Source organism: Hypanus sabinus, chromosome 5 (assembly GCF_030144855.1).
Source record: "Hypanus sabinus isolate sHypSab1 chromosome 5, sHypSab1.hap1, whole genome shotgun sequence".
In the NCBI taxonomy this organism is placed as follows: domain Eukaryota; kingdom Metazoa; phylum Chordata; class Chondrichthyes; order Myliobatiformes; family Dasyatidae; genus Hypanus; species Hypanus sabinus.
The window spans coordinates 35,346,986-35,361,044 of record NC_082710.1 but is presented as its reverse complement, the minus strand read 5'-3'; the positions used below and the strand labels follow the sequence as shown (position 1 = coordinate 35,361,044).

The 14,059-nt window shown below is 41.9% G+C and overlaps 1 protein-coding gene across 1 annotated transcript in view; it reads right to left on the bottom strand.

The window, feature by feature from the left end:
- The window catches only part of rorb (RAR-related orphan receptor B), a 191,742-nt gene that overhangs the window by 3,973 nt on the left and 173,710 nt on the right, over positions 1–14,059 (bottom strand). Inside the window, exons 5-7 of the mRNA XM_059969717.1 lie at positions 13,219–13,340; positions 7,447–7,579; positions 2,890–2,997 (exon numbers count right to left, since the gene is read on the bottom strand). Coding sequence (XP_059825700.1) covers positions 2,890–2,997; positions 7,447–7,579; positions 13,219–13,340 — 363 coding nt within the window. The remainder of the gene's footprint in view (positions 1–2,889; positions 2,998–7,446; positions 7,580–13,218; positions 13,341–14,059) is intronic.

Below are 14,059 nucleotides of genomic sequence, written 5' to 3'. Positions count from 1 at the left end.
GAGTTGTGGCTTTAGGAGGAAAATGAAGAAGTGAAAAACTTGTTTGTTGCAAAGCTGTACTCAGAAGCACAACAGCATTTACAACACACACAAAATGGTGGAGGAACTCAGCAGGCCAGGAAGCATCTGTAGAGAAGAGTACAGTTGTCCTTTCTGGCCGAGACCCTTCAGCAGGACTGGAGGGAAAAAGGTGAGCAGTCAGAGATAGACAGAGGGGAAAAGGAGAGGAAGAAAGAAAAAGTGATAGGTGGAACTGCAAGGGGGGAAGGTGTGAAGAAAAGAGACGGGAAATTATTCAGGGAAAGAGATACAAGGGTGGAGAAGAGGGAATCTAACAGGAGAGGACCAAAGGCCATGGAAGAAAGAAAGGGGGATGAGCACCAGAGAGAGGTGATGGGCAGGCAAGGAGATAAGGTGAGAAAGGGAAAAGGGAATTGGGAATGGTGAAGGAGGGGCCTTATCAGACGTTCGAGAAATTGATGCTCATGCCATCAGGTTGGAGGTTACCCAGAATGAACACAAAGTGTTGCTCCTCCACCCTGACTGTGGCCTCATCATGACAGTGGAGACGGCCGTGGACAGACATGTCAGAATGGGATTAGGAAGTGGAATTAAAATAGGTGGCCACTGGGAGATCCCGCTTTTTCTAGCGGATGGAACATAGGTGCTCGGCAAAGTGGTCTGCCAATCTATATGGGGTCTCACCGATATACGGGAGGCCAAACCGGGAGCACTGGATACAGTCAATGACCCCAACAGATTCACAAGTGAAGTGTCGCCTCATCTGGAAGGACTGTTTGGGACCCTGAATGGTAGTGAAGGAGAAGGTGAAGGGACAGGTAGAACACAGAAACATAAAACAGAAAATCTGCTGCACATTACAGGCCCTTCAGCCCACAATGTTGTGCCGACCATGTAACCTACTCTAGAAGCCGACTAGAATCTCCCTGGCGCATAGCCCTCTATTTTCCTAAGCTCCATGTACCTATGTAAGAGTCTCTTAAAAGATCCTATTGTATCTGCTTCCACCACTTTTGCTGGCAGTACATTCCACACACCCACCACGCTCTCTCTCTCTCTCTGTGAAAAACTTACCTTTGACATTCCCCTCTGTACCTACTTCCAAGCACCTTAAAACTGTGCCCTCTCATGTCAGCCATTTCAGCCCTGGGAAAAGCCTCTGACTATCCACACGATCAATGCCTCTCATCATCTTATACACCTCTATCAGGTCACCTCTCATCCTCTGTCGCTCCAAGGAGAAAAAGCCACGTTTACTCAACCTATTCTCATTAGGCATGCTCCTCAATCCAGACACCATTCTTGTAAATCTCCTCTGCACCCTTTCTATAATTTCCACTTGCTTCCTGTAGTGAGGCGACCAGAACTGAGCACAGTACTCCAAGTGGGGTCTGACCAGGGTCCTATATAGCTGCAACATTACCTCACGGCTCTTGAACTCAGTCCCATGGTTGATGAATGCCAACACACCAGACGCTTTCTTAACAACACCGTCCACCGGCGAAGCAGCTTTGAGTGTCCTATGGACATGGACGCCAAGATCCCTCTGATCCTCCACACTGCACTTGTGTACACTTGTTTTGCTTGTGAGGATAAATGTCAGGAGGGAGATCAGTAAGGAGGGACGAAGGGACAAGAGAGTCGCGTAGGGAGTGATCTCTGCAGAAAGCAGAAAATCGGTGGGTGGTGGGGGGGGGGGGGTTGAAGAGAAAGATGTGCTTGGTGGTGGGATCCTGTTGGAGATGGCGGAAGTTAAGGTGAATTATGTGCTGGATGCAGAGACCAGTGAGAACAAGAGGAACCCTATACCTGGTGAGGTGGCGGGAGGATGGGAAGAGATGCAGTTTAGGGAAGTGTTGATGGTGGAGGAAGGGAAGTGGCTTCCTTTGAAGGAGGAGGCTATCTCCTTCATTCTGGAAGGAAAAGCCACATCCTGAGAGCAGTTGCAGTGAAAATGGAGGAACTGAGAGAAGGGGATGGCATTTTTACAAGTGACCTGGTAGGAAGAGGTATTGTCCAGATAGCTGTGAGAGTCAGTGGGTGTATAATAGACACCAGCAAATAAGCTGTCTCCAAAGATAAAGACAGAGAGATCAAGAAAGGGGGAGGTGTCAGAAATGGACCAGGTAAATTTGAGAGCAGGGTGGAAGTTGGAAGAAAATTTAATGAAGTCACCGAGACCCACTTGGGTGCAGGAGGAAGCACCAATGCAGTCATCTATGTAGCGAAAGAAAAGTGGAGGAGTGAAACCAGTGTAGACTTGGAACATAGACTGTTCCACATGGCCGACAAAAACGAGACTTTGTTGGGACCTGTGTGTGTACCCACGGCTACACCTTTTGCTTGAAGAAGTGAGGTCAAGTTCCACCAGACGGGGGAGAGTGGTGGTGGAGGGGAACTGGTTGGGTCTGTTATCCAGAAAGAAACGGAGAGCTTTGAGACTTTCCTGGTGGGAGATGGAGCTGTACAGGGACTGGACATCAATACTGAAAAAGAGATGCTTATGGCCGTTGTAAAGATCAAGAGTGTGTGAAGTATCATAGACGTAGGTAGGAAGGAACTGAACTAGGGGCAATAAAACTGAGTCGAGGCATACAGTTCAGTGGGACATGAACAAGCAGAAACAATGTGTCTACCTGAACAGGCAGATTAGTGGGTCTTGGATAGGAGGTAGAAATGGGAGGTGAGGTGGCTGAGTGAATTATGAGGTTGGTGGCAGTGGATGGAAGATACACAGAGTTAATAAGGTCAGTGATGGTCTGGGAGACAATGACCTGGTGCTTCTTAGTAGGATCCTGTAAGGAAAGTTAATTCAATTTGTGACAGCAAAAATTTCAAATCATGATGAGTTGAAAAGCCTTGCCTTACCAAGAGCTTTGAATATTTGCATGCCTCCATATTTTCCCTCAAAAAGCACTGTGTTGTTGAGTGGGTTAAAGGCACGGCACATTCTGACCAACACCACCTCCAAACACCCTAGGATACAGAGACAGCCCAGTTATTAAATTGAACGATGACGTGACAGTAAAACAGATAGAACAAAACTAACCTAGGTTACTGATGAAGTCAAAGTAATATAGCATTCCCAACAAACTGCTAACTTTTGATCAGCTTCCTAAATGAAAACTCAGCTGATTAAAGTACTGGACATCTTTTAATTGGAATTACTCCATTGAGAATTATTAAAATGTAAAAAACGGAGGGACAAAAATGACTGACTCAAAACTTACAGTTCAAACACTGGAAGAGAGCTGAAGCAATGAATGATGATTTCCTGTTTATGAGCCAGTTTCAAAGTTGAAATGGAAGAACACAAACCATTGTAAAACTTGTCAAATTCCTACACTCTTTGATGGGAGGTCATTGCCCTTAAGGTCAAAATGTTCAAATAAAAAGTTATCACTGTTTCTTTCTCCATCTGAGGAATATTTCTGTTGTATTTTATTTTAATTCCCTCCTTCCTGGTGCAGTGAATGCATAATTCACATGCAGAGATGAAATGTATGTTGGTAATCTAATGAGGCAAGGACCATGTGGATTTTTGTTTCATTGAATATATAGTAGCATAATATGAAAGTTCAGTCTTATTAAATTATCTGTTAATGATTAACACACAGGCCAAAACTTAAATACTTCCAGTGCAATTACGTATGTCTAACTTTTACTTATTTAGCTAACACAAGGACGCATATTTTTAAGGCGCTTGAAAGTAGGTACGGAGGGAGTATCAGGGATAAGTTTTTCCACACAGTGAGTGGTGGGTGCATGGAATGCACCGCTGGCAATGATGGTGGAAGTGGATACAATAGGATCTTTCAAGAGACTCTTAGATAGGTACATGGAGCTTAGAAAAATAGAGGGCTATGCGGTAGGGTAACTTCCAGGCAGTGTCTAGAGTAGGTTACATGGTCGGCACAACATTGTGGGCCGAAGGGCCTGTACTGTGCTGTAGATTTCTATGTTCTATGTTTTAATATTCCAGTTGCTTAGAAATGGTGGGATGCTGGACTATTAACTTTTTTTCCACTTTATTATCCCTTTTTCATACTTGTTCTGGAGGGAATTGCCTTGATATCGAAATGCACTTATGTGTTTAGCAGAATTAAACAACTGGAGTGCAGCAGGCCAACAGTTTGTTGAAGGGCCTGAAGATGGGAAGGTCAATGGTGCACGAGACTCCAGGCCTCACGTGGTACTAAATGGGCAGGATGGGTTGCAAAGCATGTTCTTGACCTGTTTTGCCAATGTGGTGTATATAAGGGAAATCAGGTGAATCGGGGATTCGGTTGTGGCATAGGAGAAGCTCGTGAACCAATGGTTGGGATAAATGTGGTAGATCAAGTTTCTACTAAAGGGAAACAGTTATTTGGAAGGATGCAGTCAGGTAAGCAGGGTGGGGAAATGAGAAGAGCTGGGTAAGTACACTACTTAATGAAACCTCAAACAAGAGAAAATCTGCAGATGCTGGAAATCTGAGCAACACACACACAATGCTGGAGGAACTCAGCAGGCCCGGCAGCATCCATGGAAAAAAGTACAGTCGATGTTTTGGGCCGAAACCCTTCGGCAGGACTGAGGGGAAAAAAGCTGAGGAGTAGATTTAAATGGTGGGGGGAGGGGAGAGAGAACCACCAGGGGATAGGTGAAAACTGGAGGGGGAAGGATGGAGTAAAGAGCTGGGAAGCTGATTAGTGGAAGTGGGGAGGAGCACCAAAGGGAGGTGATGGGCGGGCAAAAAGATGAAGTGAGAGAGGGAAAAGGAGGGAGATCAGTGGGGAGGGATGAACGGACAAGGGAGTAGGGAGTAACCACTGTGGAAAGCAGAAAGTGGGAGTGGGGGAAGGGAAAGATAAGCTTGGTGGTGGGATCCCATTGGAGATACAGAGAATTAAGTGCTGGATGCAGAGGCTGGTGGGGTGGTAGGTGAGGACAAGAGGAACCCTATCCTTGGTAGGGTAGCTGGAGGATGGGGTGAGGGCAGACATGTGCGAAGTGGAAGAGATGCGGTTGAGGGCAGCATTGATGGTGGAGGAAGGGAAGCCTCTTCCTTTGATGAAGGAGAACATCTCCTTCATTCTGGAATGAAAAATCTCAACCTGAAAACAGATGTGGCCGAGACGGAGGAACTGAGAGAAGGGGATGGCATCTTTACAAGTAACAGGGTGGGAAGAGGTATAGTCCAGGTAGCTGTGAGAGCCAGTGGGTTTATAATACATTTACTGTGTTCTGTGCCCTCGATGTGACCTGCTGTACTTTGGTGAGACCCAAAGATTGGAAGACTGCTTCGCTGAGCATTTACACTCCATCTGCCAGAACAAACGGGATCTCCCTGTGACCACCCATTTTAATTCCACTTCCCATTCTAATATATCTATCCATGGCCTCCTCCACTGTTGTGATCAGGCCACACTTAGGTTGGAGGAACAACACTTTATATTCTGTTTGGCTAGCTTCCAACCTGAGGGCATGAACGTTGATTTCTCAAGCTTCTGGTAATGGCCCTCACCCTCTCAACATTTCCCATCCCCTTTACCCTCCTCACCACATCTCCTTGCCTGCCCATCACCTCCCTCTGGTGCTCCTCCTCCCCTTTTTCTTTCTTCCATGGCCTTCTGTCTGTTTCATCAATCAATTTCCCAGCTTCTTACTTTATCCCTCCCCCTCCAAGTTCCACCTATCACCTGGTGTTTGCCTTTCCTGTTCCCCCACCACCCCCACCTTTTAAATCTACTCTTCAACTTTTTTCTCCAGTCCTGCCGAAGGGTTTCGGCCCAAATGATCGACTATACTTTTTTTTTCCATGGATGCTGCCTGGCCTGCTGAGTTCCTCCAACATTTTGTTAATGAAACCTATTCTGTGGTTGGTTTATTGTTGCATTCCATAGGTTGTGACTCACTTGAGCAAGCCCACTTATAAGGAGCATCAACACTTCTTAAAAACAATGAAACCTGCTTTTGTCTCAGTGGAAAATGGATGTCACTGGATTCATTGGTCTGCGTATGCCTGAGTCTCTGCTTCAGCCTGCCTGACCCATGAAGGATATAAAAAGCAAATTTTAGAATTTGTTCAACTTCCTGCACATGATTTTTCCTTTGGTTTTGTTTCTCACTGCAGTTTAATTGCACATTCACAAAATCATGTGTCTACATGCCTAGATATTTCTAGGCAAATATCTCTTATGGCCTAAAGCTCTATGAGTCAACCTTTAGCCAGGGAAGTGATGACCCCTTCTTGTTAGACTGTTTGAGGTAACATTTTTAATTCTTTCTTACATGAATTGAATTTATTTAAATCTTACATCCATTCCAGAACGTGAGGGAGTAAAAATCTCTGTGTTATGACTCTGTTGTAATGTACAGACGTGTGAATTTATAACCCTGATGGCTTGCTGTTGGTCCTGGCTTTAATGCTGCGGTACTGTTTGCCAGACAGAAGCAGCTGAAACAGTTTATGGCTGGGGTGACTGGTGTCCCCGATGATCGTCCAGGCCTTCTTATTTAAACACACCTGCTGCTGTAAATGTCCTCGATGGATACTTCTCTTCTGAGATTTGTATATTTGTATATCTGTGCACATGTAATGCTCCTGGCCACTCTAATTTCCGTTGGGATCAATGAAGTGTCTATCTAATCTAATATAATCTATAGCGATGCAGTTCTTTGTCTTAAGGTACTGCACCTAATTATTCATGCCAAGAATGCTATTCAAATGAGGTGCACATCCTAGATGAAACAGATCATCTTATCAGTAGGTAAAGTGAATAGAAGTTTAAATAAGAATCACTCAGCACATATGACCGATCTTCCCTTCATGCCTGTGCAGCCTCCCTGTGGTTGAATTCCTCTGTACTTACTTCATTGTTCTACGGTTCCTTTCCCTTTTAAGTTCATGTCTAATTATTCTTTTTAAAGTTACTATTAAATCTGCTTCCATTATCCTTTGAGACAGTGCATTTCAGATTTTAACCTTTATCGCTTTGTGGCTGACACTTTGTCCACCGGCTAAGTGAGCACAGTAGGAGAAGTTAAACCCAAAAACTTTCCTAGACTCGGTGGTTTAGGATTACTCTGGAAGGTGTACTTGTTCAGAAAAGAATAATCAGGCAGTCTTGCTGAGACTTTTCTGATCCAGTTTAAGGATTGAGTGAAAAAGAATTCATGTCAGGGCAGCCATTAGGTTTACACTAGAATAATTGGATTCAGCACTTTGGTGTTAAGTTCTAACAAAATCAAATGAAAGATTAAATTTTGAAATCACAGGAAATGATCAAGTCACTGATTCGATCATTATCATTGGTTCTGTATGTATAGTACTTAGATCAAACAGTTGCAATAATTACCACTGTGCTGGCATTGCCCTTTAAGTGCTAGCTGCAATGAACAATGGAATATTATGCATCATTCAAGTAAATTTGTAACTCATACCTGATTTGAGAAGGAGAATTTGATCATTCTGACACAAGTCCATAAACCCTGTAATGCGTTTGGCAAACTCGACTACGTACTGAATTGCATGCGTGACTTGAATTGCACACTGCTGCCATATGACTTCCCTCACCTTTTGAGAGAGAAAAAGGTTACAGTAATGGAGAAGAGAAACAAAATTGCACAGAATATTTTGCATGTGTCAGAAACATTTGCCAAATGGAGCAAACGCAGCTGGAGCAAAATACAGAAGACAGGGAGAGCTGGGTTATTGTTCCTGAGCGGTGCTTTGGTTTTGCTAAGAGTCCTAGGAGATGTTTAGAGAGAATGAGCAGTTAAAATGTTGCTTAAGTTATATCAACAGCAACTTTTAACCATTGATTTCTCTATATTGATCTATCTATTTTCTGTCACATTTCCTTTCTCTGCTTCTAGATTTTCTTGTCATTTCTTCAAGAAAGACCTTCTTAAAGCCAGACTAAAATTAAATTTACCTTTGCTGTTTATTACTTTAATTCAATTACTCCTTTATGACAGGAATGATCAGAAATAATAATTGACCTTCAGATTATACTTGTCATTTATTTTCAAAAAGTAAAAAACTAAAACCAAAAAGCAAAACAAAGGAAGAAGTCTATGACAAACAGTAGTGATTAACAGGATTTCCCAGTCCTAACACGTTTGGCACCATTGGCACCACGACCATTAGCTTCGTTCAGTTTTGCTTGATCTTCGTCCTATTGCAGCCATTTCCATCATTTTCTCCATCCCTTTCATGTACTGTAACTTCTCTGCAACTTAAATATATTCACATTCTGATGGTTCTGATACGTGGTCAGTTTTCTGAATTATTTTCCTCTCCTTAGAGGACCTGCTGTCCTCTACTCTGCTGACCTACTTTGTTTGTTGTTATTTTGGCTCATTATGGTAAAGGATTATCCTTTATATATTTTAACACACTTTTATGCAGTTCCTATTTTTTTGTTTCAAATCTGAATCTTGAATATACGTTTGGAGCAAACAACATACAAAATAATTTCTCTTCAAATATTTATTTACAATTCAAGTTTTTTTTTTACACATAGAGTGGGCGGCATATGCTTTATCTGCCAGACATCTACTATTTAATTCCTTTCAGTAATATTGCAGTCTTATACTGTAAGTCATAAACTTTTACCATAGATAATTAACTGAATTATTTCAAGTGAACTTGAGAAATTGCACAAAATCACCATGAACCCACCATAGTTAGGCACAACAATAGTGAGTTCAATATTAAGTAAGTGATCATTGTCAGGTGTCATACCTCACTACACTACAGGTGACCAAAAATCATTATTGTCCACCTAAAGGCAGAAAAGCCTCATATTTACATTAGAGATGAAGGAACAATGACCATTGATGATCTTGGAGAAAAATGCTCTCAAAGGTCATATGATTTCTGCACTGAAGATTCCCCATTTCCTGCCTTTGCTGCTGTCCTTTGTAAGTTCTAGGATGGGCAACCAATCCTATTATAGATTCACAAATGACAAGGGAGAAAATGCACAATTCCTAACTCCAAATAAGGATTGGAGAATATATCTGTGAATATCAGAGAAGACTAAATCAAGTCTTGAAGTAAAATCAAATTAAAACTTCTTGCTTTGAAATATTTGTGAAGGTAATTACAGCACTTGTGCATATAATTTAAACATCAGACCCAGTAATTATCACTTAGTATGTTATTATAAATTCGCAATCATCATGCAATCAACTATATGATTTTCAGCATACTTTGTAGCAGGACTAGTTTGTAAGCAACATATCAATTATTTTTCCTCTATATTGACAGAAAAGGATGAAAATTACAGATCCTGTAGCGATGCATTATGGTGTTGACATTGGGGTTTTGGTGTTAAAAATTCAAACACAGATTTCCCAAAGTTTCTGTCAATATCACTGCATAATTATAGTGAAAATCAGTAGTTTCACTGCCTTACCAAAGTGAAAACCTGGGAGAACATTATGGGTTGTACACCAAGGTCTCATGATACTCTTTATGTTAGCAACATTCATTCCTAGAAATGTTAGCGTGTGATAATGCATGTAACATTTGAGACAAATGCACCAGAAGTGTAAAACAAAAGAAGCCAGGCTCCTTCTGGCTCCTCATCTCTCAAACGCAATATGAGATGAACTATAGATACAGAAACAGCCAAAGCCCCAGAAGAGTGAACCAAACAGTGGAAGGATGCAGCTTGCATTAGGGCACATCTAACTGAGTCTTCATGCAAAGGATAATCTTCCTCAATTCCTCAACACGCAAGATTCAAAAGGTTTAATGTGCTACTTTAGGTAGTGGCAGACATTTGGAACTTGCTACCAACAGAACCTGGTGTTCGTGCATCACCCTCAGCTTTTTCTGGATCTTTGCTGGTGTCATTTGCAGGAACTCACAATGAGCCATGCATAAGTGGGCAAGGCTGAAGGCTGATACCTAGAGTGCAAATATGATCATCTTACAAATCTGCTGCAGTGGCACCAGGCAATAGTGGAAAAGCACTTGGATTTTCAGTGCTGCCTTCCCATTGAAACAGGGTGCCATGCCTGTGATCATGTACAGTCAGTACCACCACAGATTTCCTGCACCGGGAGGCCTTCCCCAGCTATTCCAGCTTCTCGTGGTGCATGAGGCACAATTACTTACTTCACTGATTTCACCTAAACTGGTTCATGGTCTGAGGAATTATCTCCTCTGAGGAATCATTGTCTTGCACTAAATCCTATTTGGACTTGAAGGCACTTAATGAGCTTACGGGCAGAAAATAGAAACACCAACATAACAATGTTGTAAGTAATCATTATGACTATGATCTTGTCTCCCTTATTGCTGATATCATCAATATGAGTGCATGGTGTTTGCCATGTAAAGGATGATACACAATTCTGAGTCGAGGTAGCTATAAGGAAAACATATTCTGATCACTGATCACTGAAAGACTCCATTAATCTCTACTACCTCGACCTCTGTTAAATGCATAGAGGACCACCCCTTTCCCGTCCTCCAGTTCTGCATTCCCTTCTCCTGCAAGGAGAGAAGGGAGAAGCTAATAAGTGAGAGAACTGTCTACAGATGGCATTGGGCTGAGACCGATGCCAGAGACGTGGCATAATTAAAGAAGAATGTGGGTGTTAGTGGTGGCTGGACTGATGGGGATTAGTGCACATGCAGTATAGATAAGAAGAATTTGGTGCGTACAATGAAGTGTCAGAAAAGGCAGAGTAAGGAGATAGAGGCATCATTATATAGGTGACTGTATCACCATACTTGCTCTTCTTAGGTTATTAAACCTTTTCCAATATTGTATACATGAATTATCCTTTGTTCTAGCCGTGACACTGTGCAACTACTACAACCTGGCGTCAACCCAGATAAGTGTGAAGTGGTTCATTTTGGTAGGTCAAATATGATGGCAGAATTTAGCATTAATGGGAAGACTCTTGGCAGTGTGGAGGATCAGAGGGATCTTGGGGTCAGAGTCCATAGCATTTGTGCAGGTTGACTCTGTGGTTAAGAAGGCATATGGTTTATTGGCCTTCATCAATCGTGGAATTGAACTTAGGAGCCGAGAGGTAATGTTGCAGCTGTATAGGACTCTGGTCAGACCCCACTTGGAGTACTTTGCTCAATTCTGGTCGCCTCACTACAGGAGGGATGTGTAAACAATAGAAAGAGTGCAGAGGAGATTTACAAGGATGTTGCCTGGATCGGGGAGCATGTCTTATGAGAATAGGTTGAGTGAACTCGGCCTTTTCTCCTTGGAGCAACGGAGGATGAGAGGTGACCTGATAGAGGTGTATAAGATGATGAGAGGCATTGATTGTGTGGATAGTCAGAGGCCTTTTCCCAGGGCTGAAATGGTTGCCACAAGAGGCCATAGGTTTAAGGTGCTGGGGAGTAGGTACAGAGGAGATGTCAGGGGTAAGTTTTTTTCCACAGAGAGTGGTGAGTGCATGGAATGGACTGTCGGCAACGGTGGTGGAGGTGGAAATGATAGGGTCTTTTAAGAGACTTTTGGATAGGTACATGGAGCTTAGAAAAATAGAGGGCAATGGGTACCCCTAGTAATTTCTAAGGTAGGGAAATTTTTGGCACAACTTTGTGGGCCGAAGGACCTGTTTTGAGCTGTAGGTTTTCTATGTTTGTTCTAGCAGCAGGCCCCTTCCTCCTACCAGTAAAGAAGGATACAAGTTTCCCCCGCTATCCAAAAGTAGAGCGTTCCTATGAAACCATTTGTAAGCCGAAATGGCGTAAAGTGAAGAAGCAATTACCATTATTTTATATGGGAAAAATAACCTACCAAATCATACCAAATAACATATAAAACCTAAAATAACACTAACATATAGTAAAAGCAGTTAAACACTTGCTTACACAAATAACCACCTTCTGTAATTATTTTCTTCAGTTCTTCTGGGAACGTTTTGGCAGCTTCAGTATCAGCCAAAGCACTCTCTCCAGTAAACGTTAAACTATGAAGCTGGCCTTGCCTCAAAAACCGACCAAACCACCCATGACTACCTTTAAATTCCACTTTGGCACCATTTTCATCACCATCATCCAGTGCTTTCTGTTTCAGCTTATTAAAAACATCAACTGATTTCTCCTTAATTATAAGATAACTTAACGGAACACCACGCTTTGTACACCCAACGATCCACTCAAGTAATAGACTTTCCATTTTATCCATTACTGGATGCCAACTAAAAGAGACTACTTTGCTATAAGCAGAACCAACAGCAATATTGGCAGCTTTCATGATTCTTTCTCTCTGCGTGTAAATAGTACAAATGGTGGACGCAAGCAAGTTCAATGCATGCACAATGTCTTTATTTCATTCACCACGATTGAAACACTTAATTACATCCAGTTTTATGCTAAGCATAACACCCTTATAAGCTCTCTAAAGGCTTTTCTGATACCTTAGGACATATCTTGCTAATGGATGCACAAAATAAATCGAGAGAAATCGCAGATGCTCACGGGCACAGTTCAAAGCCATGGCAGCTTGATGCTGGGTGTAGTTCCCGGGGAAGGAGCTTGGTGGCGCCACTCTCACTGCTTGTGGTGCGTGCTGCCTCTATAACGGCTCGCTGCAAAACAAACGCTGAACACTATTTTCGCCTATTTTTGTAAAAGCGAAAATCCTCTTTGGATTTCTTTCGGTTAGTGAAAACAGGTACTAATGTAGGTCTTTTGTAAAAGCGAAGTGGCATAAAGCGAACTTTTGAAAAGCGGGGGAATACCTGCATTTCCTTAGCTGGCCTAACAGACCCCAGGGGAAAGGGCAGCTACTTTGCTGGCTCTCAGAGCCATGTCACCAGGAGTTTCTTCTTCTCATTTCCTCTCAAGTTAGCGTTACTTTGGAATTCCCAGTTAAATTCTGGAGTCGAAATTGAGTCATAAGAGTTATCTTCGCTCCAAATCATATCAGGTGATCACAAAACATGGAACTGATAAGTGAACACAGTGGGTGAGTTACAACATCATTGATTGAAGTGCATCACTGTATCTGCAGATTTTCTGCAAACTATCAGAAAGCCCTTCCTCCCCAGCATTCAGATATTAGAATACCAGCCTTATGTGGGTCTTTCAACATAACATTACCAACATCATTATAATTTGCTACCTTCTAGTTGATACAACTGTTGGTGTCCATCATGTACACTCTTTGAATGTTTTTTTTTATCTGAGCAGAAAAGTAAATGTTCTCTGAAGACTATGGTTACCTTGTTTTGGTAAACTTTAATTTCTTCATATGTATGCGTCTGCCATGCCAACTGCTGAAGTTCCTCCACTGTATATTGACATGTTTCCAAGTGGGACTTTATAATATTCTGTGCGATACGATCTGAGGAATTACAGTATATAAAATCAAGAAATAAGTTAATTGATAGACACATATATATAAATTCCACCACCACATTAAAATCTTGAGTTGGCATATTGATAGGATTTGCTTTTCAATATTTTAACGATGAAGGAAATCATCAGACTCTGCAGTGGTGCTCCATTTAGATCCATTTACACCTGAACATATACGGCTAAAGAATAAACAAAACTATTAGCTTCCTAAACTTTCTTTGTTTCTGAATAATCTTGACCAAATCCATTTGTTGTGATGCTATTTCTCACAAGTTTTGCTCTCCTCCATAACAAATCTAAATAGTTTACCTTTGCTTCATATTTATAGAATTTAATTGTTTTCTTTTATTATTTATTTTATGTATTTGTTATTTTCAATAACGAGATTCTGCACAACTTCTTCCTTCTAATTTCTCCAGTATTCACGTTTCCACTCCGTTACGTGAAAAAGTTGCTTCAAACTGCAAAATCATTTTAAAAGCGATGAGGGAATTATTCATATGATCTCTGAAGTAGCTGGCAGCATGGGGTGTGACTCCTTTTTGGATACACGAAACGTAAGATAGTATCAACAAGAAATGATGTTTGAAAAGTGTTAACCTGCAATGCCTGATCAATGTAGTGTGGAAAACCAGGGTCTACAGCTTTGTGATAGAGCATCAGTCCTCTCTGTGAGATCAACCTGCACTGGCTGTCTCTCTATTG